This window comes from Rhipicephalus sanguineus, chromosome 2 (genome assembly GCF_013339695.2).
Source record: "Rhipicephalus sanguineus isolate Rsan-2018 chromosome 2, BIME_Rsan_1.4, whole genome shotgun sequence".
Lineage (NCBI taxonomy): Eukaryota > Metazoa > Arthropoda > Arachnida > Ixodida > Ixodidae > Rhipicephalus > Rhipicephalus sanguineus.
Window position 1 is genome coordinate 181,784,702 of NC_051177.1, and position 19,236 is coordinate 181,803,937.

The window sequence follows — 19,236 nt, forward strand, 5'->3', positions numbered from 1 at the left end:
GGGAGAACCATCTTCAATCGTCCACAGCTCCCTTGACAAAAGGTGTTTCGCTTATATTACGGTGTGAACAAGTTAAGTCTAGTAGTAGTCTGAACACTAGCATAATTCAGAGTTTCGAGCACCTTTTCACGCCCATTCATGCTCTGACAAATTTCACATAAACTAGAATGTGCAGACAGACTACGTTAGAATTATTAGCAGTAACGGCAGTCATGTGCAGTTTTGAAAGTAAGATATCAATATGGTCAACAACTGCACTAAAATTTGATGGAACAGTAAAGGAAAAAATATTTCGATCTATCGTAAGATTACCTGTTTATAGGAAACAATATAGGCTATTTTATATCTCCTAGTCCAGGCATGAAGCCTAGACATTGCACAAGAGACATCACTTGCAATACCCTTTCAGCAGCACAGAAAAATAACCAGACATGATTTTGAGAAACTAAAAAAACTCAAAACATTAAGCAAGCACTGTACCAAACAAATCCCCCAAATTGTAGTTTTATTGATGGAAATTGATCCTTCAGACAGAGCTTCCACCAAAGCACATGCACCAAAACATCAGCACGGCACCCTTGGAACCAATGACATTAGATGGCAGGCCATGACACTCCGTCTTTCTAAAAGGACAGGCAACACATATTTCCACACATCACCCATGCCAACCTAACTACAACAGCAAAGTGCACATAACCCTGCAAAAGTAACTCCATATAACAATGCGCATATCTTCACAGAAACAGTTAAGCGTTAAGCGCATTTATTTACATGAATGGATACCGCGCAACATTTTTGCTACGAATGCACATTCATAAAGGGTGACACCTTCTCAAGACTCTTTCACACTGTGCTTCGGAGAGCAGCTCTGGTTCCCAAGACAGCATGCTATGGCATCCCATATTATTCGCAATACGATTTCGTCCGAATAGCGAAGCAACCCAAGAGTTCCCGGCTAACCTCGCTGACAGGTGAGTCCGCCCCTGTGAGGACCTCCTGGTGCGGCTGCTGCTCCTCCTCCTCGGTGGACCGTGGCATCCTCTTCGGAAGCGGGGGCAGCGGGTGTCACGTCCTCCCCGGTCGTCCCCGAGAAGTACGTGCTCTGTTGCACCTCTAGCAGCACATCCCGCAACGCCTTGTCTGTTGGAAGTGTCCACAGTCAAGAATTCCTACACTCTGGCAGTGCCCTAAACAGCTTTGCTCATCCCACAGTTTTAAAGACGTCCTCCAAGGTCCCAAAGTTCTGTAGCGGGTTATAGTGACACTGCATAGACTTGTGCAAGGGCCCAACTTTTGGCGACGTGAGGCCCTTACATGGGAGCAGAAAATACAGGCCAACTTTAAGAGACCAAGTATGAAATGCACCGTAACCTGCCGTATTCCTCCGAGATTGTATACCACTAAAATTGCGAACACTATCCTTTTGACCATGAAAATTCGTGAGAAAAGATTCACAAAGCGTCCATTTCCTAAGAAAACAAGATGAAACTGCATGCAAAGATGCAGTTTCAGTTTGTTTAGTTTTGGTCACAAAATAATTAAAATTTTCTTTGCAGCTCAGGTGCCCCTTAACATAAAGCATACTGGTACTTTGTCGCAAGGCTCTGTGCGTTAGCGTTTGCCAAGGACACACCCCGGGTAGCAAAGACGGCACAGGCTCCACAGGCTCAGCATTGGCAGCGACGACCCATCAGATGGCCCCTGTGCTTTGGCTTCCCCACAGTGTGTGTCAGGGGGAGGACAAAAGGGGCCCACACGGTGGGCCCACAGCCTCAACAAGCACGTCCTCATCACATGGGCTGTCCTGCTCCCAATGCAGCACAGGAGACCCAGTGTCTAGCTCCGTTTCTCTGCCGCCATTGGAACTCCCTTGGCATTCACCAGCTAGACCTTGTCATAATGAAGCTGCATCTAACTATAAGATACCACGACATGTCATTACAAATTACTTTCATTAGGCTTTGATGGCGGAGATACATTGTGTTAGCCCTACTGCAGTTCAACTGTCTGTCCAAAGCAGCAGTGCATCTGCTTAGGCTTGTGCAAATGTTCAAGGACTTTGCATATGCAAAATTGTGCCAGTCCTCAAATTCATTTCAACCAAAACTTCCATGTGTAACCGGCCCCAGGGGTTGGTTTCACTCCAGTGTAGAGCCACTATGCCGTGAAACCACCTTTCCAGGATGAAGGTGCACTGCTGTGAAGTGCTTCAGTAAAATCTCAATGATAAGTCTTCCATGCCATTCATGGCGTCCGACAAACCAGTCACATAAAAGTTTAAAAATTACCGGGAGTTCATTGATTGGAATTTAGCTCCATTACTGGGAATAAAAAATTTCAGGGTCTAATTTCCCTTACCATCAGCAGAACAGTTCCCTAAACTTTGGGCTGATAAGTTGGCTGTCTGGCCGTTGCACAAGTCTACAGAGTACGTTGCATGTCATTGCCTTTGAATAAAGCCTTGCCACCATAGTTTAAAACAGCGCTAAGTAAACAAGGACAAGATGCACACAGGACTATCGCTAGTCTTGTGTTCATCTTGCCCACGTTTACTTCGTGCTGTTTTTAACTATGAGTACATACCAACTGGCTCATATTCACATGCTTTTAGGTAGCTTTGCAACATTTCACACTCCACCATGTCCCTCCAAGCAACAAGGATACAGGTTGTGCTGAGCAGAGGCTTGGGCCGCGCGTCCAGCAGGGCCACCAGGTGTTCGGCCGCCTGCGACAGAAGGTTCGGGAAGGTGCCCGGCTCGCACTCCTCCCGGTCGGGGCACACCAGCTTGTACAGCTGGTCCAGCTGCTCAAAGGTCTCAGACGACAGCCGCGGGGCACCCTCCTCGCCTTCCAGAAAGCACTGGCGCACCGCGGGCGAACCCAGGGCCATCAGCACATCCTGGACCTCCAGCAGCTCGCGCACCCGCTGCACTTCCCGCGCCTGACGCTCCAGCTGCTCACGACGCGCCTGGCGTTTCAGCTGCCGCAGGTGCTGCGTGGGCAAAACAGTAACGGCACTTGCAACTAGTGGCAAGGGGAACGTCCCAGAATAACAACATCCGGACAGGTAACAGAGGCCCCAGTATTGCACAGCTGACACTACAGAGCAGCTGTGGTGCATCACAGAGACTCACTTTACAGTGTGTTTTGCAGACAACATTCGCTACAGGGAGCAGTCACACCAGAAGTGAACGAGTCTTCTGGAGTGCATCACAAGTGCTGCACAAAAGAAAGCTGGGCTAGTTGGTGCATCTTCCATCTCCTGAGAAAGGTCAATAGGAAAATAGACACCTTTGAGCATTTAAAAAGAGACATTTATACACGGCTTGCACCTACATCACTTGACAGCGAGTTGGCCATGTTGGTGAACAGTGGTTAGACCTTGCTCAGTGTGCCTCGCCGCACCGGCGAGTTTCTGCCTCCACTATGGTTATGTGCGCAGTTGTAGGCTGCTATAATTGTAGCAACAGCTGCAGAAGAAAGAAGCAGCCCAGTAGCATGAGCTTCTTCTGAATACCAAAGGTTGTTGAAGACCAGTGCAATCGTACGAAAATGTTCAGCGCCAACCATCGGAGGACCTGGCTAGCGCACATAAGGTGTGCAAATTTCGACAAAGAAAACCCCAACGTTCGTGTGTGTGGAGCGCACTTTGTAGTAGGCAATCGAAAAAGAGGAGGTATGAAGACACTAACGCAGATGCTCTGGTGTTCGTAGGAAAGCAACCTGCATTGTCCGACGAGATGAACCCAGACTGGGTGCAGTCCCTGCGACTCTGCTACAGCATCAAGCGTGCAGACACTGCATGACATAAGTGCGCGGAAAACAGTCATGAAAAATGGCAAGCAGATGGCGAATGGCACCGAGCACAAGCCGAGGCGTGTTGATGAAGCCGAATGTGGCTCCCTCTCGATGACAGTCCGCATGCAGTGACAAAACCCCCAGCACTACGTTCACACCACGTACATACATCCCTCTATGTTTATGACAAAACAGACAGCAAAGGGGACGTGCGATTTAAAAAATGCAAACCCACTAGAGCAGCTTGCTGCACTCGCACAAGGACTAAGTGCAAACATGAGCATTTGTTGACTTAGCAGTGTTCGTGCATCGCTGTTTGATAACTCAGGGCTGGTGAATGGGTCAATTTGATGAACCATTCAACTTGCCTCTGCAAGCACAATCAAATTTACGGTCGCGAAGCTCCTTTGCAGACAGGCTCTTTACCCAGCTGCTGGTAAAGTAGTTGTGTGATTCCGTTGACTTGTACGCCTTTATTTCACCCAGAATAACAAGGTCAGTGCTGAAAACCAAATAGTCCACTATGTCGCCGTGCGATACTTCTGGGAAGGCGGAGATGTTCAAAGCAGTGTCCATTCCGGGTCGAAGCGTGTAGGGATCCACTCCGTCGCACAACCGTACCTTTTCCTCATCGCGAGAACACGCTTGCCATATCAGTTGTGCCAACCGGCGGCATGACACACAAGAAACGGCTTGTGAAAAAGAAAGACCGTGGTAATGTGGCTCCGTCATACGGCTTGTCTGTGCAGCTGTTCACCAATATGGCCGCTGTGGTAGTATCGCAGCAATGGTGACGTCACGTGCAAGCCATGTATAGGAATGACACTAGCCAATTGCAGGCTTTTACCACAAAAGAACAGGTATCCCTATTTACAAGAAAAACTACAACCTACACATGAATTTGTAACGATAGCTTCAACGTTTGAGGGAGAAAAAACAACAAGGTGTAGGCTACTTCTCTGCCCTGTGGTTCTGCATACCCGAGAATTTCACATTTTGGCAGATGCGTTTCATCCTGTTTCTCTGTGCATGTCTTACGAACTACATGAATGTTTGAACCAGTGCGAACTGACCCCATACAGAGGCCACCAAACTCTGCCACCATGTGGTGCACACTAAAGAGATCTAATACTGCTTTTTTGCCTTTGCATACGCTTTGTGAAACCTGCTAACGGCCCATCCCACACAGGTCAGTGCCGAGATAGAGCCTTCCTCACAAACAGCAAAAGCTGCACTCAACGGCACAAACAAGTAAAGCCATTTTGTTTATCTCTGCATGCAGTTTTATACACCTTGTGCAGCACTTTCAGATGGAGTCAACGAAAGCCACAAACCTCTTGGACAACTGCGGTGACACTCTTCTGCAGCTCCTTCGTCAACTCCAGCGTCTCCTGCACCTGCTCATACTTCCCAACTGCTGCCTGCAGAATGAATAAAAGCAATTAGGATGCCAGTGCGTTAAGGGGGGACGCGGCCCTTGAAAACCGAAAAATCGCGAAAAAGTCGATTTCTGAAAAACCACATTTTTGGGTTGTATGTCTCAAACTACCTATTCTGTAATTATCAGCATCTAATTCAACCGCAAAGTGGAAAAAAAGTGCTATTTTCGAGGCCGCCGCGGCGTCCAAAACACGCGCAAATCGCGAAATCAAACAACTTCGCGCGCGCGCGCCATTCCCAGACCATGCGGTCGTCCTGCGCCATCTTGGTGTTGTTTTGACCGTGAATTCTTTCTCACTCGTTTGCCGCCTTGCAACATGGCGTCGGCGGCACGGTTGAGACGCTATTGGCGTTTTCCCGCGATGCGATGCGGAGCGCTGATTGGCTAGAGCAGCGCATTCATATCTCGCGGGAGAAAGCGCGCCTGCCATTGGCTGCTGCGCAGCAGCGGGGGCGGTCGCTCCCGTCGATGGCGCGTCCAGCGCACTCGCCTCGTTCTATGCACCGTACGCCTGGATAGACGTCTGCTAATGAGCCGCTCTTCGCCTTGCGCGATCTTTTCGATCATTTTCGCTTCTTTTTTTCTTTTTGCACTACTTCTGTGCCCTTCGTCTTTGTTGTTGCGGGCGATGCCAGCAATGAAGCCGAAAACAGTGCCGAGGTCCGGTGCGCGGAGGCGCGCTATGCGGCTTGTACGAGCATCGAAATTCCGCGATTCTGCTACGGGTGCCGACTGCGTAGACGCTTGCAGCGGCGGAACTGTGCTGTAGGCTGTCGCCAGTCGAGGATCCGACACATCGAGTGTGGCTGGAGCCGCAAATGCACCGAGTGTTTCCGAGATCGCCGCACGCGGCACGTGCTCCGTATCGGTGCCATCGAGCGTGACACTGAGTGTTTCTGAGATCGCCGGACCCAGCACTTCGTCGGAATCGGTGCCATCGAGCGTGACACCGTCGCACCGAGTGTTTCTGAAACGCCGGACCCAGCACCTCGTCTGAATCTGTGCCATCGAGCGTGAGTGGACCGTCGCTCCATCTGCGGACGCGTTTCCTAACGAAGGAAGAAATCGATGCGAATGCGAAACGTCGTGACGCGGCTCGCGCTGAACTGGAGACACAAAATGCATCAGTCATTCCACTCTATTTTGTGGTCCCTGATGCCGAAAGAACAGTACTACATGAAGCGGTGCTGCAAAGCAGCCCAAGTTATATCGGACTCCATTGGACTTCAACCAGGTCACCTGGCAGTCCAGCGAGCTCGTGAAAAAAATGCTTTACGCGTAAAAAAAAATTCCAAACGACACCTAGAGAAGATGGAGGGAAGACAAAAGAGGCAAAGAGTGCACAAGGACACTTCAAGCCACTCTGCAGGAGCTTTGTGAGAAAAACACATGTACTGAACTTTCAAAGCCCGTTTTCTCAGAATGGATTTTTTAGCTAGTTGTGGTGCTGAGGAAAGCGATTTCTCAAGAACTGCTCATCAGATTTGCGTGCAGTTTTTTTTATTCTGTTCCTGGATGATCTGTCCAGGGTGTAACAAGCTGCTTTTTTTAAAAACCGGTGCTGATAATAACAAACAATTAAATTTTGATAAATCTCGTCATTGTGGGCTACATCAAATTCAAAGTTGCATAAAAAATTTTTGGAGGGGAAATTAAAAAAAAGGGCTTTGTAGTACCCTGGGATATCTATCCAGGAATGACCACAAAGAATTTCAGCTTTCTACTATGTCCTGGGATTTCTCCCGGCTCTTCCTCAGGCACACATGTGAACCACCCAGTTAGACCTCAGTAACTCGGGAACTGATCAACACAATTTCATGAAACTTTGCAGTTTCTCAAGTTTTAGTGTAGTGAACATACCCTGAAAGTTTCATCAAGATATCTCAAGAAATAAAAAAGTTCGGTCTCCGGGGTAGCCTCCCCCCTTAAACACAAGAAAAACTTCTAGGAAGAATGAAACAGTATTACAGTTGCAACATATTCCAAGGAGTAAACATTTACAAAGCCAAGCAAAACACTTGCCTGGCAATGTCATCATTACGTCGACCTCTCCTATCCTACACAAAAGCACTCCAAGCACAGACTTGCTACACCTATGAATCCATGGGCACAAAGTGACATCGTATTTAGCACATTATCTCTCCGTCAATCAAAGGTGGTTGCTACATGGTCCATGCTAGCCTGGATGACATCAGCAGTACTTTTTGTCGGCACCGCAATGATGTGGAGCTACAGGTTGAGTTGCTAAGCGGTACTGGAGACCACTGTTGCAGACATCCGTGTGCAGGGGTACTTGCCATAATGTTTGAAAACTTTTCCAGCTTGTTGGAATACACATACGTTGGCCCATAAAAAAAATGCTACCCACCAACTAGCTCTCAACTAGCCGGCTACTATACACTAATGCTGGAACTGCTGCACAAGTACAACCACAGCCAAGACATATGCAGCATACCTTCAATGTGCTATCTTGGCGTGCATAACTGCGCCGACGGCACCCATAGAGTCTTGTAGCCTACTTTTGCTCTCATAAAAATAAGTGCCCGAGTGTGAGAAAGCGCTGCTGCTAAGCCCAGTGTCAACAGGCTAAAGATCACCTGAAAGCATTAATAGAACCTACTGCAGTGAACGCTGCAGCATGCTGCTTTAACAGCAATCCTACTGCTTTAACAGTAACTACTGCTAGTTTCCCAATAAGCATGCCCCTGAATGCAGCGCACGACTTCACCCTCGGAAGACTAAAGGAGACGCTAACTAGCAACAAAATGACAGAACAGTGAGGCACTCGTGTACCTTTTTAACATTTAGCAACAAAGCTCCCAGTTATGATGGTCGGCTCTATATATGAAGGCACTGACTGCAGAGAACACTTTACATCACCGTTTGTAAAATTAGGCTATACCACAAGGCACTACATACAAAAACCACAATCCATTTGCGCGGTGCACTGTAGCGGGAAATTGAATTAATTTTAGGCACACAGAATTCCTTACTGTACACCTAAATCCACCAACTGACAGGCACACTCGTGAGCCGGAATGCTATTGTGGCAAATCACCAGTTGGAAGTTTAAACCAGTGAGGTTTTTCCATTCATCCAGACCAAGTAAAACTAAAGCACAATCCCACGCGAAGGCAAATTTAGAAGTTGGTTCTTTTTCTGGCCACTAGGAGTACATTCATGCAAAAAAGGCAAAATGTCCTAATATATAGACCTAATGGTTACCAGAACTACCCTCAATGGAAAATTTGCCCCCAGCACAGAAGGAGATGCTAACAGAGTAAAGAACAGTTGCACAAAATTGGAGACATTCCAGTATGCACACACGCATCACTTCTATTGCTTATTCACAACTAACTTTACCAGCCTGTATGGCCACGTCTGTGGATTTAAGCAAAGGTCACTGGAACATGCTAGTCAAATCTCGCAGCACGCTTTATATTATGAATAGTACCGTTCAACAGCCTTGGGAGAACGGAGCAGTTGTGCTAAGTCATTGACACGCATACTCAATATTCACACCTATTGTATCATACACGTGCCATGGACACCCCCATGGACCTTTCAGCCATTTGGCAAATACTTCAAAATTGTCCTTGCTACAGGTTCCGACTTCCGCTGCAGTTCTGCACTTTGCGCCCATTTGTGGCTCTTTGTATGCCATTTTTATGCCTCGACCGATGGCCTGTTCGAGCACCTTATGTTGTTACTATGGCGCACTAACAAAGCCGAACCCCAATGCCAAGTTCATTGCAGAACTGATAATATTGGACGCTTTCTCCCATTTGTTCTGCACAACATTTAGACAGCACCGACAGCTGGAGAATGCTATTGCCTTGCAGTAGTGCTGTCATTCAACCAAGCCATTTGCAAAGTATTTCAAAATTTTAAAAACCCATTCTGGGGACTATTTAAAGTGGCTTTTTATACAACAGGCACAAGTCACTGTCCTGTCCAGGCACGGCTATCCCAAGCCTTGCTTTCTGCAAGGCTTGGGAGAGCTGGGGACACCGACTATATTACCATTACATGTTCCCAACTGCCGTGCAAGAACCAAAACAAGATGACTACTGCCAGCTCCATGACAGCACTTTCCTCAACAGGAGTGTCCTACCACAGAGCCAAGATTTTGCACTAAATGAGCACCTTGCTGGGAAGCTCTCTCGCCCTCTTCAGTCACATGTATGCTATGGTAACTTTTACATGCTGTCCATTGGCGCAGTGGATGAAAGACTGCTTTTTATCGGTCCTATGCAATATTAGCGCAAAGGAAAAGCTGCATACGGTAACCCCTAAAAGTGATGCCAAACTGACAAAAAACTTGCAAAGTTACCCTTTAAAATATTTAGAACACCACAAGCATATCATTGTCTGACATTAACAAGACATTACGCTAAGCTAATGTCATTAGAACACGACTATGACCACAGCATCCTGCGACAAGACTTTGGGAGTTCATGCCTTTCGTCAAAATTGCCTACGCATCTTTTAAGTCAATAAACCAGGCTCATCTGAAGACTAACAAACAATTTTTTTAATTGCTAAGACTGAAAAAAAAAAAAAGCAGAAATAATCCTCTATTTTTTTAAACATGACTGAATACGCAGTTCACCAATGCCAAGACTACGCACTCTGTCCCAAGTTGAATGTCGTTAGTTACCTTCTGCGACAGCAAACCAAGGATATTCCAAATGACAGCAGTCGTGAATTACATTAGATATGCCATGTGATGAGGGTATTAGGCAATAATAAAAGTGCTATATATGAACGATACCATTCTACAGCGCAGTGTGCATAGCTTTCCAGAGCAAGCAGCCATTGTTTTAGACTGGAAAAAGGCTTTTGCATCCCTCCACAACGTTTAAGGAAGGGCAACTGCAAAGAAAGGACTTCAAATCAGGTCTACACCCTCAGAAGGATGTATAGATCCACCGTTAATATGATGTATTGAGAACACTTGACTGACCGCAAGCGATACAGTATTATCTGCACAGCAATGCATAGGGCTGTTTGCGTGCAACGTATCTTCTACATAGCATCCCACACACCGATTTCTGTAAGGACACACAAGGGGGTCCTTTAAATGACATGCTACGATTTCGTGGCGCTGAATATTTCCGCATATGTGCACCTGTAAAGGCTACTTTGAACAAGCATGACAGAAGATATTTATAGACCAAAAGAAATAAGCACGAGTGCCAAAATTTCGCCAGTACGATGGGATTGCTTCCACAAAAGATAGGTGGGCTTTCAGCTGTGCCCCATTCCGCGGTTCGCCGCAGAAATTAGGTCAACGCCGGAAGTGGCGCAGTTAGGCTAAGTAGACAAAGGGCCCAAAAAAGAACCGACGATATCATAGTGACCGACACCTCATACGGTTCCGATTGTTGTCGGCGCTCCATGGGGGGAAGGAATCAACACAGAGAATGCGCAACTATGATACGCGCGTGTCGATAAAGCAGGGCTTGTATGTATACAATCGAACGTCACCATCTGCGGAGTCGCACGCTCGTCTCATACGAATGAGTCATGCACGCGCCGATTACTACTTAGAACAGTGCCGTCAACGACACAAACCAGGCCGGCGCCGTGTTTGTTCAGCTTGTGGGATGAACTCAACGCAGTCGTTGCGAGGAGAAACAACTGCGCACTCAAAACAGAGACAGCCCGCAAGGCAGCGCTCAATGCGGCTTGTCGGTATGCACTTGCAAGCTGCCACAAACACACGGGCAGGTGCGGCGCAGAAGAAAACTGGACAAAGCGGGGCGGCGGCGAGAAACGTGACGCACCTTTTGGTCCTCGTTGAGTTCCTTGCCTTGTTCCAGTTCCTTCCTCAGCTGCTCCAACCTCCCCTGCGCATGAGAAAGCAGAATACGAGTGAACAACGGGTCAGCAACGCTTATTCGCGATTCATTCGCATCCGGCGGCACCTTGCCACCTAAAAAACGTGGGCGCCCGCCGCCCGGGCGTAGCAAGTCCCTCGGCATGCTAGCTCTTGGTCCCAGGTGCAAGGGAAGGCTCCTTCGACCGCGTTACCGAGAAGCACGTGCGGCAACTGCACGCAAACTTCAGTCAATCGGTGCGGAAAGCTAAGGCAACCTGACTAGCAAGTTTTCCCCGAGGCACTACGTCCCTAACCGAACGAGCACGCCAGGTCCGGTGCACTGCACCAGTTTAGGCTTAAAAACCTGCCTCTCCACGCAGAAACGGTACAAAGTGTGACGCGAGGCAATCGTCAACGCCTGTCATATTCGGCAGCGTGCGTGAAAGCGCCAAGCACGCCTCGTGGGGCGAGTGTTCCGTGCTAGTAAAAGGGCTGCGCAGCCAGCCTAGGCTTAGCGTGACACGTAGGGTCGCCGGACACGGCGAACGATCAAAAGTGGCGAGCCATGGAGCGTATTACCTTGCGCTTCTCGAGGTTCCTGGTCTTCTTCTCGAAAATAGTCACGATGCTCTTGAGGGAGTCCTGGCCCTCCAGCGAGGCCGGTTTCTCGATCTTGGCAGCGGCCGACGGCATGCTTCAACCAACAACAGCGTCAAGCTCGGCGTGCGTGCCACTTGCGCTGTCCCAGAAAATGTGATACGACACTGAGGTTAGTTTGCTTTTGTAACATCACTCGTGCGAAACTGAGCCTTCGCCATAACTAGCCGCACTGAAGTGAAAACGAAACTGTTTTTTTTTTTTCGCGTGCGCAGTAGTGCGCAGTGCAGAAATGTTATGCCTAGTTTGATTTCTACAATAAATAAGTACGCCAAGGAAATAAGTTACTCGTTGGTGTCTTGGCGTGGCTTGACTGTGGCGCAAAATACATTTCGTGAAATGTATTTTGCGCTACAGTCAAGCATATCCAAGCAATCAAAAGTCATTTAGGAAGAAGACTCATTTATTACAAAGCTTCTCAGTTTTCTTGTTGCTCAGCCAATAATAGTAGTAGCCAGCTAAATAGGCTACTCTTATTTTTTAAAGCTGTTAATTCGACTTCCGTTAATTCGGAAAATCTGAACATCTGGACATGTTCTCTAGTCCCGGCAAGCACTGTATTGTTTAATGGCATCAAACTCTAGTTAATTAGGTTATATTTGGCGGCAAAACGCCTAATTCGACGATACTCGAAGCGCGACAAGCCCGAAGCGCAGCAAATGTGCTACGCAAAGGACCGGAAAACGGAGTTCGCAAACAACTGAAACGGCCACGCGTACCGTGGGCCTTCAGACGTGGTTACAGTGTTACGTGGTCGCCATACAACCGCGTTATTCTAGTACACTGTAACCGCGTTATGGCTGCAGCGGCTGCGGCCAACTTGTTTCGTTTTCGATTTTACTCGGCGCACGCTGGGTGGTGACGCGCGCCGATAGCGACTGAGCCAATGACTGTGCTGCGACAAGCAGCAGTTTCGTTTTCGCCGCGGGGTGTCAAATGGTACTTTGTCGCAGCAGTTTCGTTCGCCGCGTGCGAATGGCGCACTGTTGATCGCGATTAAGCTCGATTGGCATAAACGTGCGCAGGGTTCCCCTTCAGGGTCGCTGCAGGTTCGTCGCAGCGCCCCCCCCCCCTATTATGTCAATATGTGGGGCTGACTTTGCGCCCCCCCCCCCCCCCCCCCCCCGTGCGCTCGCCTATATTGGGATCGAATTTCTCAGCAGTGATTGGCCTCCTTTCGCAGTTTGCGTAAAGGAGCCATTCACGACAAATAAATTCAATGCACATAAGGCGCGATCAAAAGTGACCGTGTGACACCTGTGAGTCGCCATCCATGATTGTGCATTCTATATACAGGGTGTCGGAACGAAATGTTTTTCGTTCCGGTTTTAATTTCGCTCCACCGCAAAAAGTTCCCTTCCGTTTCTGTTCCGGAACGAAAAAGAAATGTTCCGTAACGATTCGTAACGGTTTTTATTTGTGTTCAAAAATTTGAAGTTAAAGTAATCATTAAAAAAAAAAACATTGGTTTTATGGTATAGTTACTTGCGCAAGTGGGACAGGGCTAAAACACGTTCTTCAGAGGAGCGGAAGTAATTCTGCACCACGAATACCTACCAACTAGCACAAACCAGAGTGTGACGTTGGGCGAGTTGGTGCATAGCCTAATAAAATATTTGTGGCGCAACTGAGACAACCAAGGAAAAAAAAGAGAAGACAAGATAGGGCGCCAGACTTTCAACTAGTTTATTTTCCTCACATCACCCAAATATATATGCTTCCAGATATGCGCACAAGGAGGGGGCTCATGCACAAGGGACTATCACATAGGGCAAAAAAAGAAGCACACAGAAAAAAAAATATCGCACAGCGCTATCTAAAAATAGGCATTCCTTCTTGTACAAAGGGATCGACAGGACACTGACGCATTCATTACCCTTCCTCTGTATGTGATATGCCTCAAGTACTTCACGTGCTAACGTTTCCCTGCTTCATCCTATCACACGAGTTTCTCCGAACAGTGGGGCGCAGCCGTACGAAGCACAATGGAACGGCAGGTGTGAACCCACACCATTCTTAATTCATAATATATGCTCCCTAAGGGAATTATCAATTATATTATTAATACGAACGGCGACAACAGATATTGGTAAAAACTGACATTGGCAGCGTTGACCGGACGAATGCAAAGAATAAAAATCAGGATTCCAGCAGGAATCGAACCCAAGCATTCTGCGTGGCTGTCAGGTATTCTACCACAGAGCCACGCCAGGTCTGGAAGCTGCTTTGGAAAAACACCCTATGCAAGCGTAATGTCGGTGCAACGTCAGTTGTGGTTGGGGTGCTGTCTAATTTTATAACAAAGCAATAAGTGCTCAATATGTACTCCTACGATGCAGGCGCCATGTCAGGTTAACGGTGGTTCCAGTGTTGGCTCCGCTTTTATAGCAGTCTAATACACATTACATTTGTATTCCTATATATTGTTACGAATATATTTAACTTGTTTACAGTATGGAATAGTCCAGCAGTCAAGATGGCGGTTGTGTATCTTCAGAACACCGACACGTCGTCTGCCTCCTCTTCGCACACCTCCCCACAGTCATAGCTGCAACCCCGCTACATCGACCTCCAGCGAAAGCGCCGACTCGGCGCTTGTTAGCAGGTGGTGGGCGAAAGGTACGGCTTCAGGCGAGCGACGTGGACGACGTTGGAAGACGTAGAGGGCGCCGTATGGTCCAGAGGGGCGATGTCATAGGTGACCTCAGTCACCTGGCGTAGCACACGGTAAGGGCCGGAGTACTTGGGCAGAAGTTTTTCGGCCAGGCCAACATGCCGAGACAGAGACCACAGGAGAACGAGGTCACCCGGATTGAAGCGAACGTTCCGGTGGCAACTGTCGTATGTATGTTTCTGGCGGAGTTGCGAGTCCGAAAGGCGTCGATGGGCGATCCGACGGGCCTTTTCGGCTGTGCTAATAGCGTGGCGAGCATATTCGGTGGACAGGTGGGCAGGGGTGGGTACGAGCGTGTCGAACGGCAAGGTCGGTTCTCTTCCATACAAAAGGTAAAAGGGAGAGATATCCAGCAGTGTCGTGGCGCGAGCTGTTGTATACGCAAAAGTGACAAAGGGTAGCGCAACGTCCCAGTCGCGATGATCAGTCGAGACATACATGGCGAGCATGTCAGTGAGCGTGCGATTCAAACGTTCTGTGAGTCCGTTCGTTTGGGGATGATAGGCCGTCGTAAGCTTGTGCTTGGTTGCACAAGAGCGAAGTAGGTCCTCGATTACCTTGGATAAAAAGTAACGACCTCGGTCCGTGATAAGTTGACGAGGAGCGCCGTGATGTAAGATGACGTCTTGTATCAAAAACTCGGCGACGTCTGTAGCGCAGCTGCTCGGGAGAGGTCTCGTAATGGCAAAACGGGTCGAATAATCCGTAGCGACGGCGACCCATCTGTTACCGTTGTTAGAAAGTGGGAAAGGTCCCAAAAGGTCGAGGCCGACACGAAAAAAAGGCTCAGCAGGTACGTCGATAGGTTGAAGGAGCCCGGCGGGGTGCACAGCTGGCCTTTTCCGGCGTTGGCACGACTCGCAAGGAGCAACATAACGATGTACGGAACGGTAGAGGCCGGGCCAGAAAAAGCGTCGGCGGACACGGTCGTACGTTCTGGCAACAAGATGGCCGGCCGTTGGTACATCATGTAGTTGCTGAAGTACGATCGAGCGGAGATGAGTGGGTACTACAACTAGTAGTTCCTGTCCCACTGGGCGCATGTTCCGGCGGTATAAAATGCCGTCGATGATGACGAACATGCGAAGCGAACTGTCCGTCGAGTCAGTATTCAGGCGGGTGATTAGATCTCGTAGGGACGCGTCACGCTGTTGCTCGTCACCGATGTTGCCGAAAGCGGAGAGCGAGGAAATACAGATGGACGTGTCATCCGTTACGAGGTCTGGATCGTCGACGGGGTACCGAGAAAGGCAGTCGGCGTCTTGGTGTAGACGGCCGGACTTGTAGACCACTGTGTACGTGAATTCCTGGAGGCGTAGAGCCCAACGAGCTAGGCGCCCTGTTGGATCTTTGAGTGCTGAAAGCCAGCATAGAGCGTGGTGGTCTGTGGTAACGGTGAAAGGTCGACCATATAAATAGGGGCGGAATTTACCAACTGCCCATACAAGCGCCAGGCACTCGCGCTCAGTAATAGAGTAATTGCGTTCGGCATTGGAGAGGAGCCGACTGGCATACGCAAGAACTCTATCATGACCGGATTGACGCTGGGCTAACACAGCGCCAATGCCGTAACCACTAGCGTCGGTGCGGACCTCGGTTGGAGCGGACGCGTCGAAGTGGGCGAGGATCGGCGGTGTGGTGAGCAGCGTAATGAGGCGGGAAAAAGCACTGGCTTGGTCAGGACCCCACCAAAATGGCACATCCTTCTTGAGAAGGTCAGTGAGGGGGCGGGCAATATCTGCGAAGTTTCTGACGAATCGTCGGAAATATGAGCATAGGCCCACAAAACTTCGAACGTCTTTGGCACAAGTTGGTACGGGAAAATCGAGGACAGCGCGAACTTTGTCGGGATCGGGTCGGATGCCAGATGAGTCGACGAGATGCCCTAGAATAGCAACTTGGCGATGGCCAAAGTGGCACTTCGATGAATTAAGTTGTAGCCCAGCCGCACGAAACACGGAAAGAATAGACGAAAGTCGGTCGAGGTGCGACTCAAAGGAGGGAGCAAATACAGTGACGTCGTCCAGGTAACAAAGGCAGATAGACCATTTAAAGCTGCGCAAAAGCGTGTCCATCATCCGCTCGAACGTGGCCGGCGCATTGCACAAACCGAACGGCATGACTCTGAATTGGTAGAGACCGTCAGGCGTTACAAAGGCGGTCTTCTCACGGTCGAGGTCGTCTACGGCGATTTGCCAGTAACCAGAGCGTAGGTCTATCGAAGAAAAATAGGTAGCGCCATGAAGGCAGTCCAAGGCGTCATCGATACGAGGAAGCGGGTAGACATCCTTTTTGGTGATCTTGTTTAAATGCCGATAATCCACGCAGAAACGCCAGGTGTTGTCTTTCTTTTTAACTAAGACTACAGGGGAAGCCCACGGACTCGAAGAAGGCTCAATAATGCCTTTTGTGAGCATCTTGTCGACCTCCTGTTGAATAACTTGGCGCTCTGATGGTGAAACTCGGTAAGGACGCCTGTGAATTGGAGCTGCATCACCGGTATCTATGCGGTGCTTGACTTGCGAGGTTTGACCTAAGGGCCTACCGTCAAAGTCAAATATGTCAGAGTAGGTCGTAAGGAGATCACTGAGGTCTTTAACTTGAGAGGGCAAAAGGTCTAAGGCAATCATCTTGGTTATGTTGTTGTGCAGTGTAGAAGAGGGGACTGCGTCGACTTTGTGCGGGTTTGGAGAGACGACAGCGGGCAGTTCGGGTGACACCGATGAGATCTGGCACTCGTACGACGGTGACAGAGTAGCGAGAGCAATGCCTTGTGGTAGGACTTGAGAGCTCAATCCGAAGTTCAGAAGAGGAAGGGACGTCTTGTTCGCTGTAATAGTTACAACTGTGTACGGAGAGGAGACGTTGCGGGCCAGTAGAACACTGGGAGAGGGAGAGACCACATAATCCCCATCCGGTACACTGGGATATGGTTCAACAGCGACGCAAGTTAGGGCTTGTGGTGGCAGACGAACAGCCTCAGCACACGAAAGTTTCATCTGAACCACCTCCGACACGTCGGCGGACGCAGGCAAGTCAAGTTGTACAACACCGGCCGAGCAGTCAATGACAGCAGAGTGGTCAGACAAGAAATCGAGTCCGAGGATGACATCATGAGGACAATGAGCGAGAACATGAAACATAACGGACGTCTGGCGGTCGGAGAACCTCACACGTGCCGTGCACATTCCGAGTACAGCCGGAGTTCCTCCACTAGCGACACGCACAAATAGGGACTCGGGCGGCGTAAGGACCTTATTTAATCGTGCACGGAGATCAGAGCTCATAATAGAAATATGTGCGCCGGTATGAATGAGGGCAGTCACAGGCAGGCCATCCACTTCCACAGCAAGCAGGTTCTGGTCCGTAGTGAGGGTCAGCAGAGGGTTTTCAGGTCGGGGGTCGAATGCAGCAATATGATTCACAAGCGTCGCTCGACCCCGGATAAATACGCTAATGAAAGTTATGTATGATATTTACATCATCACACCATAAAGTGCAATTCGTTTCGATAATGTGCTCTGACGTGAGTGCTGGCGTTATACGTCAGACCATAAGTTACCCTTTAAACGCCAGTGTTGTACTTCGACGTGCCTGATAAGCCCACGATGTGCACACAACTATACTACACTTCGAAAAACACGTCGATCCACCTCGTAACGCTTGACTCAAAGCAAAAAAATGCAGCATAGAACTACTCGCTGACTGCTTCGCATGAAACCGATACCCAGAAGGTGTGGCATCTTCCAAATTTTTTCTTGAGTGAGTCTAGTGAGCTCCAATTTTTTTTTTGCCGACCTATGGTGATAACTACTCAAATTCAGCATTACTAGCCTTATGACAGCTCACATTGATACTCACTTCTACTCACATATACTTCAACGCGCTATAGCGTTCACACGCCAGCTCAATAATTATTGATCAGATGCGTGCCTTGACCCCCCTTCCCTCCCCCCCTCCCCCGCAAAATTTTTCAAAGGAAGTTATTTATAAAAATATATCTCGTGTGAGTCATATCTTTCAATAAAAATGTCCTTACTAGCTTGCAATCACTGCTAACTCGTATGTGAAGGTATGAGATCAAAGTGAGTATCGTAGAGCACCGAATATGCAAGATATTGGGTTTAAGTGCGTTGACATCCTGATCGAAAAATCTGATTATACGCTAACGGACTCATGCGTCGGCTCACTCAGGCTCATTCAGACTCGGATCGAGTCGTGAGACTGAATGTGTCCGAGTGAGTAATATTTAGGTGAGATTGAGTTCGAGTGAGTCCGGTTGAGAAAAAATTGGCCGCGTATCTGCGTGCTTCGCTGCAAATGTCGTCGAAAGACGATAGTCTTCTGCCGGCCGTACTGCACGAGTCCTCCTCTATGTTGAATCGCCGCATCTGGCTCATAGCATCGCATTTTAAATTTTCAGTGGAGCCTAAGAAACACTAGGGTCCTTAGAATTACGTATCTATGTATTTTCTAGTATAGGAACACACCACCTAATACTTACATATTGATGTTGCTCCTCAGGTATGCTTAATATTTGCTTTTTGATCGACAATATTAACAAGTATGAACGCCGCTACCAGTTTAGGATGTCTGGGCGTTCAGCAAGTGCTTAAACTTCGGCCGGGTGGCTGAATCGTGTGGCAGACAGACAGATAGACAGAAAGACCGACCGACCAAAATTTCTGCCTTCAGGTATCCCAAGAAAGACTGTCGTCTTTAAAAGTTTAGTGAGTCTGAGTCCGAGTGAGTGCGGTCACGGCCGCTGGATGAAAAAGCGCGCTTTTTCATCCAGCGGCCGTGGTCTGGTTGAAGAAAACTTTGGTGAGTCTGAGTACGTGT

At 48.6% G+C, this 19,236-nt stretch overlaps 1 protein-coding gene across 1 annotated transcript in view; it reads right to left on the reverse strand.

Moving 5' to 3' along the window:
* The window catches only part of LOC125756098 (caprin-1-like), a 35,768-nt gene extending 23,918 nt beyond the window's left edge, over positions 1-11,850 (reverse strand). Inside the window, exons 1-5 of the mRNA XM_037649807.2 lie at positions 11,643-11,850; positions 11,029-11,091; positions 5,133-5,219; positions 2,665-2,992; positions 961-1,140 (exon numbers count right to left, since the gene is read on the reverse strand). Coding sequence (XP_037505735.1) covers positions 961-1,140; positions 2,665-2,992; positions 5,133-5,219; positions 11,029-11,091; positions 11,643-11,756 — 772 coding nt within the window. The 5' untranslated portion in view covers positions 11,757-11,850. The remainder of the gene's footprint in view (positions 1-960; positions 1,141-2,664; positions 2,993-5,132; positions 5,220-11,028; positions 11,092-11,642) is intronic.
* Positions 11,851-19,236: the final 7,386 nt, after the last annotated feature.